Source organism: Cherax quadricarinatus, chromosome 71 (genome assembly GCF_038502225.1).
Source record: "Cherax quadricarinatus isolate ZL_2023a chromosome 71, ASM3850222v1, whole genome shotgun sequence".
In the NCBI taxonomy this organism is placed as follows: Eukaryota; Metazoa; Arthropoda; class Malacostraca; order Decapoda; family Parastacidae; genus Cherax; species Cherax quadricarinatus.
This window is the reverse complement of record NC_091362.1, coordinates 13,568,195-13,587,419: the sequence shown is the minus strand read 5'-3', so window position 1 is coordinate 13,587,419 and position 19,225 is coordinate 13,568,195. Positions and strand designations below refer to the sequence as shown.

The 19,225-nt window shown below is 38.3% G+C and overlaps 1 protein-coding gene across 6 annotated transcripts in view; it reads right to left on the bottom strand.

Moving 5' to 3' along the window:
• Positions 1-666: 666 nt before the first annotated feature.
• The window catches only part of Eps-15 (Epidermal growth factor receptor pathway substrate clone 15), a 109,376-nt gene continuing 90,817 nt past the window's right edge, over positions 667-19,225 (bottom strand). For 4 of the 6 annotated variants that reach the window (XM_053793405.2, XM_053793406.2, XM_070100044.1 and 1 more), the window contains one exon: positions 667-19,109. In XM_053793405.2, the coding sequence (XP_053649380.2) occupies positions 18,072-19,109 (1,038 nt within the window). In that variant the 3' untranslated portion in view covers positions 667-18,071. Of the gene's footprint in view, positions 19,142-19,225 lie in introns of all 6 variants that reach the window. The other 2 variants (XM_053793410.2, XM_053793409.2) reach the window with 2 other exon arrangements.

Genomic DNA, 19,225 nt, shown 5'->3' with positions numbered 1-19,225 from the left:
CTTTTACTTTACATATTGTCCATAATTCTACCAACATATATACAACCTGAGGGTGGTGCCAGTCGTTTCTCCATGTGGTATCCATGAGCAAGTCATACGTGTCCAATACATACGCACAAGAGCAACGAAAGACCTGGTTTATGCCACTCACAAATTTTTATCTGCAAGAGTGGTAGTATTATGATTGTGTGTTGGATACGAGTGTGAGAAATGGGGGCAAGTACCATGTCTTAAGAAATAGCTTTTCACTGTAGCAGCCTCTGATATTTGACTTAATTACCTTTTGCTTCAATTTGTTAGAAAATTAAAACTCCATATGTTCACTTTCTCAAACTTTGTATGTGCTTTAACACCATAAATAGGTTATCTTACATAATATGCCTCGCATCTCACACGAAAGATTTAGGAGGCACATTCCACAAACAATAATCCAACACTTAAGCAATGTTATTATTATGACAATCATAACTAAGCGCTAAACCTACAAGGGTAATACAGCACTGTATGCAATGTTAAAAACCACGAGTCTATTGTTAATTTCACATAATACTAAACTGCACATTCATGAGATAACAGGTTGGTGGGTATTATCATTAGATCTGAAGGCAATCTGCTCAGATTCCTAGGAGATCAATATAGAAAACTAAAAGGTAAATAACTCTAATCTTCAGTGAACGTGTTCGTTTATTAAGCATTATTTACATTGAGATAACATGACGGTGACACTGAACAACACGACTGATAGATGGGAGCATCCAAGGCTTCCCTCCTTGTGGTAGTAAATGGGGAATATCCATAGTTGGTGGGGAAAGTAATGCCAACTATATTAATTAAACTGACAACTTAAAATGCAAGAAAAAATCCCCCTTAAATCTTACTTGTTTATAAAAACTAGATTGAAAAATAAGTAAAAGTGTGTTTACCAATCATTATCTGATAAACATCTTCATTTCATAAAGAAGCATGATGAGAACACAAAAGTACTTTATATACAGGCTCAAAAAAAAAAAAATAAATAAATAAATACAGACAGTGAGATAAAGGCAACACACTCAGGCACCAATTCTTATCACCACTGGAGCAGAGTATATACATCATTCAGATCACTGAGGAGTTGTGTCATTGTTACTACAATTCACATAGACAACTTACAACCAACAGTTTGCAGTGGAATAAAAGAAAAGCAGTGGTCACAAGCATAACAAGCCCTCCAGTGGTAAGAGAAGGCCAGGCCTGGGAGCTTGAAACAGGGTTGTGGTGGTACCTAATTGGCAAGGCAAAATAAACATGATTGTTTGTAGTTTGTAGTCACTCATGAATATAGTATTGTACTGTATATCAACTCTGCTAAACTGTACATTAAAAAAGTAGCCGTTCATATTTCTGTATGAAAAATTCACTGCAAATTGGTCACATGAACAGTGGTTATAATGCTTCACCTACTGAAAAGCAAAATGAAAATAAAACAAATGCATAGTTTTAACCAAAGATTTTTTTGTTTACAAGATATGCTAAGAGTGTGTGAAACACGAATCTACACAAATTATAAAGTAAATAAATAAAATATGATGGAACTGTGAATGCTGTGTCACTCCAGCTGATTAAGCACGTCATGTCTTGGTAGCAAAAGTATGAACTGTCCATTTCTATACAATTCAGTCACTCACCAAGTTGTAACAGTGATCATTTATGTGGTTCTCTGGTGACAACTTTAAGAATCACCATTAATTCTTTCTGCTGTCCCTTATTTCCAGAGCAAAAATGACTGAAGAGCAAAACTTACTATCAAATAGTATGCTTTTCAAAAGATCATCAAATTCTAGCATATTTAACTAGTCTACAACAGATCAATTATGATATTTAAAAAAAAATGCTAAATGTCTGGTTCATTCAGGATTGCATATTAATGAGTGCTGTTTTAGAAATCTCACAAATTGCATAGGAACAAAATGAACGAAGACAGCATTCACAAAACTGACTGAAAAATAAGTTTACAATTACCCCCTGTAAAGGGTAAATCAGAATACTACAGGAAAAATAAAAACCAATTACAATGGGTGAAAGAAAATCATATACAAAACAGAAAACTCAAAATGACTGTAAAGCCCTACAAGACGTATTATTATTATAATCAAAAAGAAGCGCTAAGCCACAAGGGCTATACAGCGCTGCAGGGTAGGGAAGGAAGCGAGGGTATTGGATGGCAGAAGGGAGGAGGGATGATCAGTAGGTTACAGAAAACAGCGGGGCAGGGGATAGTACGGGGGTAGGGGGTAGCAAGAGATTGAAGTAGAAAGGGCTGAAGGTATCAGAATTTGTGAAGTAAGTCAGTTGTTGTCAAAAAGTCAACGAGAGAGTCTGGATGAAAGGTGGGTCCATCAGCGAGAAGGGAAGGTAAAGAGAGAGCAGCAGAGCGAAGACGACAACGGAGGTAAATTCTGTGTGCTCGTTGATAAAGTGGGCAGTCCAACAGAATGTGGCTGACTGATAATGGAACTTGGCAATTCTCACAGAGAGGAGCAGGGCGCCTCTCCATGAGATATCCATGAGTAAGACGAGTATGGCCAATGCGAAGACGGGAGAGAGTAGTCTCCCAACCTCGACACTGGTGATAAGAAGACGGCCAGTAACCTATACTCGGTTTAATAGATTGAAGTTTGTTGCCGAGCATAGTAGACCAACGTTGTTGCCAACGGGTGTGAAGTTGGGAAGATATTGCAGCAAAATAGTCCGTAAATGGAATACCTCTACATGAAACTGGTAGGTCATGTACTGCTGACCATGCAGCAGTGTCTGCCTGTTCATTGCCCTGTACGTCAACATGACCAGGGACCCAACAAAAAACAATATCTTTATGCTTGGTAAAGATGCGGTGTAGCCAAAGTTGGATACGGAAGACTAAGGGGTGAGGTGTATCAAATTTCTGTATAGCCTGTAAAGCACTAAGGGAGTCTGAGACAACCACAAATGATGACACAGTGGTTATTCGCAAAGGCATTACGAACATACGTATCCAAGCGTAGTAAGGGGTCTATGGTAGAACGTCCCTTACGAAAGCCATATTGACGAGTGGAGAGACTGTTGTGTGTCTCTAAATACCACACTAAACGTCTATTTACTAGACGTTCCATCACTTTGCAAACTGCACTGGTAAGAGCAATGGGACGATAGTGGGAGGTTTCATGTCCCGTAGTACCTGGTTTGCGGAAAGGGAGAACAATGGCGGATTTCCACAGCTGTGGAAGAACTCCTTGTGACCAAATAAGATTGTAAAGGCGTAATAGGACTGCAAGGGCTGATTGATGTAAATGTTGTAGCATACGAATATGAATGTCGTCGGGCCCAGCTGCCGATGATCGGCAAGCTGAGAGTGTTGCCTCCAGTTCTTGAAGTGTAAAAGGCACATTATACTGTTCTTCTCTGAGAGAAGAAAAGTCCAAGGGTGCTAACTCACTGGCAGACTTTGAGGAAAGAAATGAGGGGCATAGATGGAGCCCCTGAGAAATACGGACCAGATGATTGCCAATTTCATTGGCAACATCTAGTGGGTTTGCTATATCAACACCGGCAACCCGCAGAACAGGAGCCGGGTCAGGAGAATATTTACCACTCAGTTTTCGTACTTTTTTCCAGACTGCACTCATAGAGGAAGCAGAGGTGATGGTGGAGACAATCTCGCCAGCAAGTGCGTTTAGCGTCACGGATGACACGGCGAGCGATCGCACGCTTCTGCTTAAATTCAAGAAGTCTCTCTGTGGTTCTACTGTACCAGTACCTGCCTCATGCAGCGCGTTTCAAACGTACTGCACGAGCACAAGCAGGAGACCACCAAGGCATGCATTTCTGAGAATGCCTGCCCGAAGTTTGGGGTATAGAATGAGAAGCTGAGGTTAAAACGGAGGACGAGAAGAGGTGTAAAAGCTCATCGATGGAGGACGAAGAAGGAACCTCTCTAAAAACAGTTAGGTGTGAGTAAAGGTTCCAATTTGCCTGATCAAATTGCCAGCGTGGGATGCGAAGAGGTGGTGAATATGAAGGGGAAGTAAGAATGATTGGGAAATGATCGCTGTCATGTAAGTCCGAAAGAACAGACCAAGTGAAGTCTAATGCGGTGGAGGAAGAGCAGACTGAGAGATCGATGCAAGAGTGTGCGAGAGTCCGAGGATCAAAATGGGTGTGAGTATCTGTATTTAAAACATGGAGGGGGTGGGTGGCAAGAAAAGCCTCTAACTGAATGCCACGGGAATCACAGTGAGACCCCCCAGAGGAAATGGTGGGCATTAAAATCACCAAGTAACAGAATCGGTGGTGGTAATGACGAAACAAGAAAGGCAATATCCGGAATAGATAATGCCCGAGAAGGAGAGATATAAAGAACAGAGCGTATACCACCTATGCAAGTGGATATGGGCTGCTGTGTAATGCAGCGAAGTACGAACTGATGGTACGGAATATCAGTGCGTAGAAGAAGGGCACTTTCATTAAAGGTCCCATCAGGAAAAGGATCTGAAGAATACAATAAATTATAGCCTGAGATGGGAGAGATAACAGCAGAGTGTAATTTTGGTTCCTGTAAGTAAACACCAACAGGGGAAAACTGGGAGAGTAACATCTGAAGCTCACCCCGATTACCCGAGGCCTCGTATATTCCACTGTAAATAGGCCATGATAAAGATACCTGAAATCCGCAGGTAAGGGTTCCTACGGACTAGAGGGGTTAGAAAAGTCCACATGCGGAGGCAGTGGAAAACGTTCAAGCAGCGAAGGAACGGTGCTCTGTGAAGAAAGGAGTTGCGCAGATGGAGTACAGGAGAGAGAAGGAGCGGAGGGTGGATCAGTGTCCATTGATGGTTTGGTCTCTGCAATATATTCAGAGATTGCTTCAAGTGTTTCAGAATTCAGAGATGTCGTATGGGAGACAATATTGGAAATGGTAGGGGGAGGATGAGTAAAGATTGGAACTGTAATGGACTGTACCCAGGTAGGGGGGGACGGAAGGGTGGAGGGAACTGGAGAAGCGTGGAAGGGGACAGAAGAGGCACAAACCTGGGAGGTGGCCGAAGAGGAAGAAACTTGGGAGGGAACAGGGGAGGAAGGTACAGTACGAGGAAGAGGGTGAACCTCTACACTTGTAACAGAGCCAGTGAAAGGGGGAGAACCAGGTACAGAGACAGGGAAGGGAAAATGAGGAGGTGGAAGATGGGTAGGAGGTGTTAACGGACCTTTTTTTTTGACTTTTGAGAAGTAGAGGGACGATTGGGAGGAGGTGTCATACGAGATCTCGTCGCTACTGAGGCTTGTGAGAGAGAACACGAAGAAGCAAGATCAAACTGAGACGTTGAAGTAGGGACATCTGAGCCGAGGACAGCAAAAGAATTAGCTACAGGAGTGACTATGGGAGAGGTAACCACAGAGGTGGGTGCAGAAGATGGGATACCAGAAGTGGGGGGACGTTTTGAAACACGGGAATAAGAAACACGAGGTAGTCTCCCTTGGAGGCGGAGATGAGAAACTGCCATGGCATAAGGGAGACCTTCTGCCTCTTTGAGGTAACGGATTTCCCGCTCATTTAAGTAGACTTGACAACGGCGAGAGTACGAAGGGTGAGCCTCATGACAATTAAGGCAAGAGGGAGGTCGATTGCAAGACGTATTAGAATGGTCATCGGCACCACAGACTGGGCATTCGGAGATAGATCTGCAATATTTCGCTGGATGGCCAAATCGCCAGCAATTTCTACACTGTTGCGGTGTAGGGATCACCTTTCGAACTTGTAACCGATGTCCTGCTACATAAACTGAGGATGGGAGTTCACGGCTGTCAAAAGTTAAACGAGCCACATTGCTAGGGTATCGTCTCCGCCCGCGGGCAGGAAGAACGTAAGTGTCTACCTTGAGGATTGGGAGATCTTGGAGTTCCAGCTGTTCAAGAATGTCAGTGCCACATGTCTGGAAATTTTGTTGAACTATGGTATGGGGCAGAATGATGGTACCCCTACAAGAATTGAGGGAATGATGCTTTTCAATAGTTACAGGAACAGTATCGATATGGGAAAGACGAGAAAGCTCATGAGCCTGGGTAGCATTCTGTACGGTGACGATGCTCGTACCGCTCTTAAGAGCATGAAAAGAAATATCTTTACCAACATGGCGTAGGAGTGCCTTGCCAATACTGTGGTCAGAAAGATAGGCAGTAGAGGAAGTCGGTCGTAAAGTGAAGAATTTAGTCCACTGTGCAGTCTGAAACTGAGCGTGGAAAGGTAGTGAAGGACGTGTCGATCTTTTCTGAGAAGAACGAGAAGGTGGAGAAGTATCATCAGCAGGTAATTGTCGTTGTCGTTTAGGCGTGGGACCAGAGTTGGTCCGACGTGGAACGGGCCGGCGATTCGAAAATTGCCGCACCGTAGAGGGAGAGGCCGGAAGCATAGACAGAGGAGAGCGAAGGTCAGATAAATCGAAGGAGTCAGTCGAGGCCTCAGTACCTGAAGCGGGTGAGGAAACAGCACCGGCAAGAGGTACAGAGGCATGAGGAGTGTCCGAAGAGTGGTCCAAAGACGAGGCGGGGTCAGAACGGGGTGCGGTATCAAGAAGGGGCCCGGGGGTAGCAGGTTCATGGACTAGGGCTGCCATGGTTAGGTTACTTCTTTCTTTTTGTTTTTAAGAAAAAAAAAAGAAAGAAAATAAAAATAAAGAATAAAAAAAGGGGGGACCGGGGAGGGATAGTTCCTAGGAGGAATGAAAGGGCCAGAAATCTCCCTCCGCGCCCAAGAGGACCTCAGCACCGCAAGTAGCGCAGATGCAGCATGGAACCCGTGCCATACCCTACCCATCATGCCAGTAAACCGGCAATCCGGGATAGCAACCTCACATCTGCCGAGCTACCTCGGTGGACAAAAGAGAGGGCGGCCGGAAATCCGCCACAAAGCATACCTCCTTCGGCCACCACCCCCGGAATCCGAAAGGTGGCTTCCAGAGATACACCCGTCGCCCGAGAGACACCCAAAGCCACCCTCCGGGATACCGGAGAGGGATCAGGACATCCCCAGGCAATCCCGATTCCACGGCAAACTACGCCACCGCCAAGAACCTCAACGGAATGGGATGGACCCCGGTACCCTTTCCCCTACCTAGGAACTAGCGTGCCTGTGGGGGAAAAAAAAAAAAAAAAAAAAAAAAAAAAAAAAAAAAAGGCCAAAAAGGAAGGGCAAAAGGGAGGGGTGGGGAGGAGGAGGAGGAAAGGAAAAAGGGGAGGATGGGATAGGGAACGGGGGACTGGGGGGTATTAGGTTCGGTCTGAGGAAGTAGACCGACAGGTCTAATTCCTCAGACCAAGATCCTCTTCACCACGCCAAGGAGCCCCCCTTGAAGAGGCCTACAAGACGTAGATAATTTGATCAATGGATAGAATTTAATGGGGCTGCTACTAAGCTTCTGTTTAATTTGCAATACTGAGGTTTCAGTTTATATAATGAAAATGGGAGAAATCATTAGTATATTGCATCAAGACTTTAGATTTTTGGACACTTGGTAGCACTGGAGTTTTAATGACGTTAAATACAATGAATGCACATTATAATCATGGGGGAGTGCTAAACCCATAGGGTTATACAGAATGAATGCACAGATACCTTTAAAACTTCCAGGTCTGGCATTTCTTACACACTGACATTTTGCTCAGGATATGACTTCCAGCAGGACTGGCATTAGTAAAACATCTGTATAGTTTTTTTCAAAAGCATCTTCAGAATGGAGGGGTGGAAAGAGGAAGTTAATCATAAAAAAAAAAGCATTTATCACCAGAAAGCCACATAACTGGAATAGTGAGAAACTCCTATACTGCAAAAAATTAGCATTTATATTGTGTTTTTTTTTTTTTTTTTTTTTTTTTACCAATGTCAGACCAAAATATAAATATGCAACTGTAGTGTAATACCCTCACTTAAAGAAAACTGTAGATAAAACATAAGTTACAATATGAATCCCACCGTAAAGAAATATTCTGAAGACCTGAAACCCCGAAAACTTGATTTTCTGGCAGGTAAGAGGAAAAGCCTTATGATCACATATAATAAAAGGATAAATGAGAATAAATAAAGATCTCCTAGCACCATCAAAATGGAGAAAAAGAGGCTACAACTGCAAATAACAACAGGAAATTGGAAAATATTTCTTCACAAATAGTGTAAGACCACTAGAATGGGATCTATGCATTGATACAGCAAGTTATACATGCTAAAATCACTAACACAAAACTGCAAGACACTAATGGAGAAAGCCCTCATTATAAATGGGGTATACGTTCCTACAGGTCATTTTAAATGCCAAACTTTTAAATACCTGTTTACCGGTATACAGTAAAAGGACATTTTCTTTACAGTACAGCACCCATGTCTTGTTATGGTTAAACTTGATCTTTTATAAAACATATATAAAATACACCGGTATACTTTTGTCTTAACATTTGTTAATTATATTGACAAATCCTTATATCTAAGTTTTGACTCCTGGCATTGTGAAAGACCTATGAATACCCTAGTTTTTTGGTGGGAAATTCATGTGAAAATAATGCATGTAGTTGAAATCATGGAATGTAAAAGCTGCAAATTTCAAGAATTTATTATACTCTAGTCTCGCTCACACTTGCCCGATCATGTACTCCCTTACATACTTCCTTCTTTCTCAACAAACAAACATATAACACACACACACACACACACATTATGCATATCATAATTACATTCAAGTAGTCGAGGAATTCTGCAAAAAACTCCTAGGTGCGAGATGGTAGACTACAATATTGTATGAAAGGCTGGAACAATGATTAGTGACTAGGTAGAATGGAGGAAGCTAAACAAGCGAGGCTAAAGAGGTAATGGAGACGGATTCTAACCCAGGGACTGAAGAAAAGAGCTTAAGTTAGAAGCCACAGATTCAATGTTACTGGCAACAACAGTTAACTGACAATTTAATTTTTTTTTAACATAATATGTACCAATATTAAAGGTGATAGACAAAGATCACCAAACTACTGACACGCCCATTTAACAAGGAGCAGCAGCAGCAGCAGCCTGAAGAGCATACATAGTCTTTAAAGCAAGAAAAGGTAGAAAAATCCAGTCCCATTACAAGAGAATTAGAACCCAAAATACAGTATTATAATTAAGTGCTAAATCCAAAAGGGGTCATACAGTGCTGACCAGCCAAAATAAAAGGTGGTTGGATTCCAGTACTAGAGGGCCAGAAGGCTTTGATAAAAAAAAAAAAAAATTATAAGACATGCCAGGATCAGCTGTTGTACCATACTGTTTTTTCATGCATGTTAACCTACCTATAAAGACAATCTTTATCAACATTTATAAACAATAAGATAATATACTCAAACTAAGTTCTTAACACAAATAATGGGAAAAATAGACAATTAGTATGAAGCTACAAGACACTAAAGAATTACAAGAATGGTCTGACACACATGTACTAAAATTTAACCCTAACAAATGCAAGGTAATGATGGGGAGGAAAATGAAAACCAGTGGCAACATACCAGCTAAGGAAAAAGTTCCTGCAACTGGGAAGGAGCAGCAGTTGAGGTATACAAACAGGATAATTACAGCAGCATATGCAGTTAGCAAATGTATTAATATTCTTCAGAAGTATTAACATCATTCAGGATAGTGTACACTATGTAAAACCAACACTGATATATGTAGTGTCTTAATGAAGACACCTCATGTATACAAGAAACTTGGAAAATGTAAAGGTTTGTCATATTGGTCCTTGAAATAAGGATAGGATTTTAGGCTCAAATTAATTATCAAAAAGCACTAAATCACAAGGGTTAGGCTCAAATTAAATCTTTCAATGTTACAGGAGACTAAAGACATCTTGTAACAATACATACTCATGAGTTGGGGCCAATACAAAGAGACAAAGCAAAACAGAACCACAAACAAGCCAGAGAAATAAAGAAGTCTTCAGAATAAAAATGTGGAAAGTGTCGAGTAAATAACTAGACAACCTTACATAAGGGTTATTGTAAATAAGAAGTTAGGCACTCTTAAAATCATCTAATTATTGGTTATGAGAAGGGACAAATTTTGTGCTGTAAATGTAAGGAAAAGTGGTTTGTGTTTTAGTTTGTATTAAGTAATCACTTAAGTGCAAAAACAAGTGGCACTAATTCTTTTGTACCAAGATTAGACCATGCCTTACATTTTATTCCAATTCAGTGTTGGAACTTTAATTACTTATCTCCATTAACAAATTTAATTTGCAGTCACAATGATTGCTAATGTACATAAGCATAAATACTCTGACTTATCAACAACAGAGATTCAATTTGAACACAATTTGGAATATTTTATTCATGTGTGCCCATGAATGCACCCCATGGAATTTTGAGCAGATGCATATATCACCAGTCACAATACAGACAAGTCACTGATCATTCAAGGAAACTCGTTGTCATTACCTGCAACTCTCAAAACCACATCTGTGAGGCTACAACGGACATGTATTTTTCAATAATACAATACAAAGAATGCGACTTAAATCTAAGAAATATAACTAAGGCTGATATATTGAAATTAATTAGGTAGTGCATGTCTCCCACTTAGTGAACAGAGGATCAAGCCATCTCCACTTCTTGCAGTGAATCAGGTTTAGTGTATCAATGTATAATAAACACATCAATTCTTTAAATACTATATCAGTTTACATTATCTGGTAAGAAACTTTAAAAAACTGGGAGGGGAGGGGGGGATACATCAAAAAAAAAAAAAAAGCTTATCTAAGACTGTGTACATAAATCAGGGCTTTAATATTTTTCCCATGTTAAACTAGTCTGGAATCAAAGAAAATGTACCTCTTAAACAATTTGGACATTTTTTAGTCAAACGTTAACCAATAAATTCTTTAAATGGATCATGAAGTGCTGAATCTATTTTTTTTTTTTTTTGCTAAGCTGCAGTTGTCCAGTTGAGCCATTGAAAACAATAGACCAGTAAATCCAATGAGGTAGCATGTTTGTCTTAAGGTTAGCTGAGTACTGAGCTCCTACATCACTTAAAAATATAGCTAGCCTTTGAAAATCAGGAAAAAATACTGTTTGCCTGCAGAAAAAAGTTTATTACCAGACTATATTAAATTTAATGCTCCATAAAATAATTTCCACACAATTTGAGGTTGAACCTGGTTTATTGTCAGCATTCAAGAATACAGCACTTGCTGGTTTTGCTATAAAAATGCTAAAAATTTAAAATAACTACAAAATACACAAATATTACCATTTTAATACTTATCTTGTATGTCAGAAAATTAAACACTGAAAATGTTTGTAGATATTGGTCAAAATTTTTCATCCAAGTTCAGTCTGCCTAGACACAGCTTCTTTGAAAGGTGCCTACATTACATCTAACAATCAAAGAAGAAGCCAAGAAATCTGACTGTGGCATACTGGGATAGGGAAACCACAAAGGCATAATGTGTGCAAGACATGGAATGATAGGAAATTACCTGAAAGGTATCGAGTATGATTTTATGGAGTATAATCACACAAGCTATGCTGGCTTGGGAACCTCTCTGTTTATAAGATGCATCAACTTCCCAAAGCAACTACAAAGATCATTCAAAACTCAGGAAGGGATGAGGAAATGTAGGGTAGAGAGAGCAATTAGAGAAGCATGAACTGTACAAGACAATTATTAAAAGTTGGGGCAACAGTCGCCTGCCTTAAAAAAAAAAATTACATTAATGATGGTATAATACTTTTAAAGTTCAGAATAAGCATAGCAAAGTGTTCAGTACATTACTAGAATGTGCTAAACTGGTATGAGTCACTGAGTGCCACACAGCAAACGGGTGGTTAACTTTTGAGGGAAAGAAGTGCCGAATATGACAAGGAAAAAAAAAATAGTGGTGGTCATATATGGGAAGGTTAGTTTCAGTTAAACAGTGAATTTCACTCTTAAACCATGCAGAGATGAATGTGACCATCTTGCTGTGAGAAGTACTTTGATTTTTTTTTTTTTATAAATTATATTTCTCAAAGGTACTGCCATATGCTCAACTCTATGCCAAAATAAGAGCACCCTCTTGGCCATGGTGGTTAAGTGAACAAAGCACTGAAGTTGTGGTAGGCATTGACATTCAGACTTTGATTAGCATTTGCTGATTATAGACATTAAATTAATTGAGAAAAGAAAAAACACTCGCAGACTCATTCTCACTCAAAACAGAACATGGAAACTTCTGAAATACGAGTGAATTAAAAAAAAAAAAAAAAAGTGTTGCTTTGTAATAATAGTAGTTATGAAAAGTGATATGCCAAAAGGATCATTCAGAGCTACAGCCCAGAGAATGCTTATTAGAAAAGTGGCATATAAAAGATGCAAAATGCAATCAGGGCAGGGAAAGGTAGGACTAGATCATGGATCGACTTAACAGTTCTTTAACTAAAAGAAAAAACAAATAAAATGAGCATAGATACAAAAATGTGGCACTGAAAATAAAGATGCCATATACAAGTATGCAAAACAATTTGTCAACATGTGCTGTATATATAATCCAGCTAGGTTAAACAGTGACTAAAATAAGAAACAGTCTCTGAGAAAGGAAGGATGGAAAGTTCCCACTGAAGGGAAAAGCAAACATTATATGAACTGGGTTTGAAGAGACAGATTGATGCTGTTATTAATAAGAGAATGCTGTGTGGAGAACTTTTAATGTTCCATGATGCCAAAAGACAATTTGTTTCATTTTTCTTTAAAAGGATGTGCAAAATAAGCTAATCTTTGTTTTCATAAGACTTGAGATTAATGTACAGATGTCCCTCTATGCAAATTTGTTCCAGAACCATGGCAGTTTACTATGCTGTCAGGCCATCAACACTTAATTACACTACCAATCACATATGGTAATGTACCTTGCACATTTGATATTACTGAGAGAAATGGGACATAATATAAAAGCCAATTTTCATAAAACAAACTCTTCTGAAGCTGAGGGGAAGCCACTGGGCCAGGCTCTATACTCAGGTTTACAGTCTATGCATTTAATTATCTAGTTCCTGGTTATTTTATTTTAATCATGTAACTTAAAATTTAAAGAACCAAGAATTGTGTATTATTATTATAATCAAAAAGAAGCGCTAAGCCACAAGGGCTAAGAATTGTGTAAATAATATTTAAATATTAATAAAATCTATATCAATATTATTTTACCAGAAAAATGAACTCATAAATGAGTGTATACCTTTTGATATACCTAGGATGAGTTCCAAGTTTTTTTTTTCTCTACTCCCAGAGCCTGACCTTGGGCCAGGCTTGTCTGGTGCATGGTTGGTCAACCAGGATGTTACTGCTGGTGATCCACTGACCTACATATCCATCACAGCCTGGTTGCTCACGCCTAGTGAAGATACTTGTCCAGTTTCCTTTTGAAGACTTCTAGACTTGTCCTAGCAGTGTTTCTGATATCTTCTGGTAAGATGCTAAATAGTCTGGAAGCATCTTTATTAAGGCTTAATCAACAAAGGTAAAATAAAGCAGCTTTCAACAAATTATTTTGGATGTAATCTAACAAAACTTTGCCCAGCAATTTATTAGACAGGAATTATGGTTTCAACAGCCCAAAAATTTACCATGAGAGTATGCAAACTTGGGCAGGCTTTTTAAACCATTAAGTTTGACAGATACAGCATAGTAGAAATAAGCAGATTCAGCACCCAAAATCTTTTTCTTTTTTCAATGCAAGTTATACTGAACTTTTTCTCAAAAAGCTTTATTTAAATTTATTGAGAATCTGACAACAGATAATCTATAACAACAAATGAAGATTTAAATGTATCCCCCCTTTCTAAAAATGCACAAATATCATTTAATTATCCTATTTATTAATTCAAATTTAATTTATATTCAAAAAATAAACTATATAATTGCATACAAAATAAACAGATATCGTATCTCACTCCTGCCATTTACCTACCACCACCAGCAACCCTTGATACTGATGATGTAATACTGACATGCTTGGATGAAAGTGTCATAAACACTGATCGATGTTAAGTGGGAAACCACTTTAACAAAAAAAATTAAAATACAGGTAGAGAGAGATTGTATTAAGGATTTCTGATTCCAGTATGGCATATATATGTATATAGGCACTCCTCACTTAATGACCGAGTTCCGTTCCTATGACTAGGTCAACTGGTGAATAAGCGAGGAGCTGCCCCTTACCGATATTTCAAGCATACTGTACTGATAGTGGGGTTGTGTCAACCATCTTTAGATACTGTTTTAATGTCACCTTTGCACCATTTATAAAATTTTTGGCATATTTTTAAATGTTTATACAGTATTGTACTGCATACAGTATACCAACTGGTCGAAGAGCTGGTCATAAGTCCGAGCGGTCTTAAACAAGTAGGCCGTTAAGTGAGGAGTGCCTGTATATATATGTATAAAAAAAAAAAGCCATCCAACACGACTGATGCCAATACACATCCATCTTACCTATGCTTCATTTTTTCTGGCCAAGTAGTTTCTCACTAATACTGACATGAACATATAAGGCAATATACTGCCAGCCATTCAGCACACACCACTGAAAAATTCCCTCAAAATATTAAATTAAAAAATACAAAAGCATATGTATGAGAGAGACTTAATTAAATTTAGTGCCACAGGAAAGATAAATATTGTCCTAAAGCTTTCTGACAGTAAAAATAATAATACTATTCCTTGTCAAAATTCTTAATGTTTCCAGCCTGAGCCTCTAGCCAGCCATTAAGTAGGATGAACAGAACACATTATATTTCTTGACAATTTAATAGCTAGTTTTAGACATTCTGGCCAGAAGAAAATTAGAATTTATAGTCTGTTATTTGTTTTTGACAAACAATATCAACACCTTAAGCAATAATTAATATGACTTTGATAATGTACAGTAGAGCATTCCTGTTTTGACAATGGCATTTTATTTCTGCAATGTATATAAAACCAGTGAATAATTTTATTTTTCTGAAGTGTACAGTAGCTACTGGATCACATACATAAGCCTTTAGTGCCTGATGCTTTCTTGTAATTGTTATGTCTGCCAAATCCAAGGAGAAAAGATTAACACTGATCTTATTCATTTTATAGTTTATAATGATATTACTGTAATACTTTCAAGATAATTTAAAATTAGTATAATTTAACGAATAATAGGACTGCCAAAACTTTTTATATTCTCTTTGTAACGATATAATCTGAAGCCCTGAAAAGCACTGAAAAACATTTGATCATGTAGTTACTGAAGATATTCTAATTTTTTAATTTAAACAATACATGCAATAATAATAAAAAAAAATAAATCAAACCACAACCTGAGCACTCTCCACCACAGACCACTTCCTAATCTATGTGCTTCCTACTAGAACTGTCTTGGACCTAACAACAAATCTCTCTCTACATTCTTCATAAAAATGCATTTTAAATAACAACTTGAGGGAGAGAAGGGAAAGGGAGAATGGGTGACAAGGGCAGGGAGAGCTAGATATCCACTAATATACATCTCTATGCCTTTTTACACTAGCTTAGTGGTACACTACCTCGGTGCACGAGTATTTCACAGATACATATACAAAGAAACATGAGAAAGAGATTCCAGATACACTTGGACACCTCACTTTATACACCACAAAATTCATCTACAACACAACTTCCTGGAACCAGTAAGGCATTTTACATCATACATACATTGTTTATCAATGCAATCACATTTTAACAACTTTTTATTGTGTCACTACATTTTACCAATCATTTACTATAACATGCAGAATTTGTATAAATCAAATTTTTATCAAAAAGGCATGTATTGAAAATTTTAATCTTCTAATGGTCCAGTCTTTGTGAATTAACAAGTCCCCTGGTTGTTATTGTGAACTAATAATAATGAGGCAACACCAAAAAAATACCAGGTGTAGTGAAAAAATTACCCTAAGTTTCATTTTATGCCACAATACAAAGTATCTCAGGCTCATTATATTCTTGTCTCAAAGCAATATTTTTACAATGCCAGAGCCTTCAACAAAATGCATTCATGGACAGTAATGTAGCATTCCCTTGAAACAAATAGGACGGGTGATACTTTCACTAAACACGTGACTGCTGGACATGAGAACATGAAAAATTACTGCCAGTGTTGCTAAAATACCATGAAAGAATAAGTGGAAATTTATGAGCTTGTTTAACAGCAAATAATAAACGCACAAGTATTATACTGTAATCCCAGTCTTGAGTGCTTACATGCAACTTGCAAAGCAGATTAGAACCCACTTTCACTTTGGGATTGTGGAAGACGATGGTAAACCACAAGTACCATACGACCCTAATTATGTTATAACATGCTTCATAAATTCCAATAACACAAGCTCATGCCTTTTCAACTTGTATGGAAATATTTCTTTTCAATTCTTAAGTCCTATATGTTTTCCTAAAAAGAAATTTAGAATGGTAAATCCCTGAAATAAACCAGATATATTTAATATCTTAAAAAGCAACCCCAGCAGTGAGATTTGGAAGTCTAAAGAATTGAAAGATACTGGCCAGCCAAGCCCCCTGTACCTCATGTCAATTATCAATTATGCTGCTCACCTGTTCTCCCACATGGTTGGCACGTGCAAACCTCTAGTTGCCAATGAGGCTGGGACAGAAAAATCTGTCATTAGGATCGAGGTAGTGGACCATGACCCAAAGAAATGAAGTGGAGGGCCATGAGGAATGAGAGGGTATTTCTTGGAAGACATAAGCAGGAAGGTTGTACAGGAACATTTCAGTCACCTTCATGCTTAATTTAGGTGTTCACATGATGCTTCAATTATGTCTTGTCCATGTCTGCTACATTAAAAAATATTTAAATATTTCCTTACTGTTATTAGATAACCAAAGTAAATAATAATAACATTTCCTGTAGTAATACAATATTATTGCAATACTGCAGAAATATATATATATATATATAATAAATTTGTATACAATTCACAGAATCACAAATAGAATAACATCAATACACAAAGGTATTAATTTATCCATTCAGAACATGAAATGAAAGAAATCATTCTTTTTTAAAATAGATCATATTACACATGCAAACACACAATAAAATTCAACATGAGCACATTTTTGGTGATGTGAAAATCTTTTAATATGCACATTTCTGTGACATGAATATCTAAATAATTCTATAAATACTAATGAGTAACAACCAAATCCTGATCTCTGAGAATAAAAATTGAAAATATTTACAATGTCATGAACTTAATAACACAATTACAAAAATATATAAAAACCTGAATCCAGACTTGATCCTTTGGAGAGACTGGGAATGGTCTGTTACAAGTTTGTGTTTGACTATCACTGGCACGAGCCCTACTATACCTGGTAATGGCATTCCAACACTAATCAACATTTTACTGAATTTATATTGACCATATTTAACTGCACAGGGCTTCCAATATACCATAATTGCTACTTTTTTTCTGATATAAACACAAACTGAGAGGTCACTATGGCAGGAAATAAATCCAGTACATTTTTTTTTCCTGTAAAATATTACTGCTGTACTCACAATGGTCAAAAACACTGGCTGGCCATTTCCATTTTATAAAACAAATCTCTGAACTATAATTACATGTGTGCAATGGCAAACAATGATTACCAAGATCATCATTTAGGTGAAAGCTGAGAGATTGAATAGCTATTTGATTCATAATGTTAAAACAAATCTTGGTCACCCTCCTTTTGACCTTATTATTTTTTCTGTAGTTATTAAACATATCATTTTATCTATTAAAGTAAGAAATGCAGATAGAGAACATTACCTCTTGCAAGTTGTGCATACGTTGCATTTCAATACATTTAAGCTAGCCAAATCAGATAAATTTAGGTAACAAAGAAGCAATAATTTGCATAACTACAGAACTTTTTTTTAAACAAGGAAACAACTATACTACACTAAATTTCAACATTAATATCATAACAATTTCTTATTATAATAGTTTTAGACATATGTACAACTGACTTTCCTGTCCCTTGCTTAGAGGCCTGTTGATGGTGATCGTGAGGAGTGAGGCTTGGCTGGAGAATGGGTTAACGAACGAGAGAGTGAGAGTGCTAACTCAAGTTCAACACGCTCTTGTTCTTCCTGCCGTTTCCGAAACTCCTCCATTTTTATACTCTCTTGAGCTGCCCAAGCCAGTTGTTCATCTTCTGTCACCAGCTGCGGTTGCTGGTGTATGGCTTTATTTAGTTGTTTGTTGCTGAAGCTATCACAGAAGGTACTGGATGTATTGGCAAGAGTTCCACTGTTGTTACCCCATCCATCACCTAGGTTAAAACTTTCATTTAATAGGTCCTCATTACTCTTCCACTTGTTCTTCTCTGCTTTTGTTACTTTTGATGATGAAAATGGATCAAAATCAAAGTCAACATCTCGTGGGTTACCAAGAGATGTTTTAGATCGCGTGGGAATTGTTTCTCTTGTTTGATAGGCAAATGGATCCCCAATGACAGATTTTGATCGGCTATTCTGGTTTGAATCAAAAGGATCTTTGTTGCTAACAGAAAATGTGTGTGTATCTTTCCTGGAAAACTCTGTGGACACATTAGCATTGGTATCATCATCATTAATACTGAAACCAAAAGGATCAGTCTTGTTAAATGCTGCATTATCAAGAGTGTTGTCAGAAGCACTTACACCAGAAGTGTCAGGCAATGCATTAAAAGGGTCTGGTTCATCTTCCCATGAAAATTTGTCTGCATCCTTAAAACCCTGGTCCTTAAAGGGGTCATAATCCCCACCAAAAGGATCAGCAGGTTCAGAAGATCCACTAAATGGGTCATGTTGGGAAAATGCAGTAGAATCTCCAAATCCTTCATCAGAGCCAAACCCTGATGATCCAAAGGCATCTTGAGGCCAAGGAGAGTTGTCACCACTTCTAAAATTGTCTTTCGTCGTTGAGAATGGTGAACCAAAAGGGTCCTCATCACCTGATACTGCATGTTTGGCAGTCGATGTAAACTTGTCATCATCTCCCCAAGGTGATGCAGAGTGGCTGGCGACTACCTTGGAACACTATTGAGAAGAGGGTGAGTTGGGGATCAGTGCTGCAAAGGTAGAGAGAGAGAAGGGGGGGGAACCCATGTTACTGCCAGCATACGCCAGGGAACTGCACTACAACTGCAAGGAAA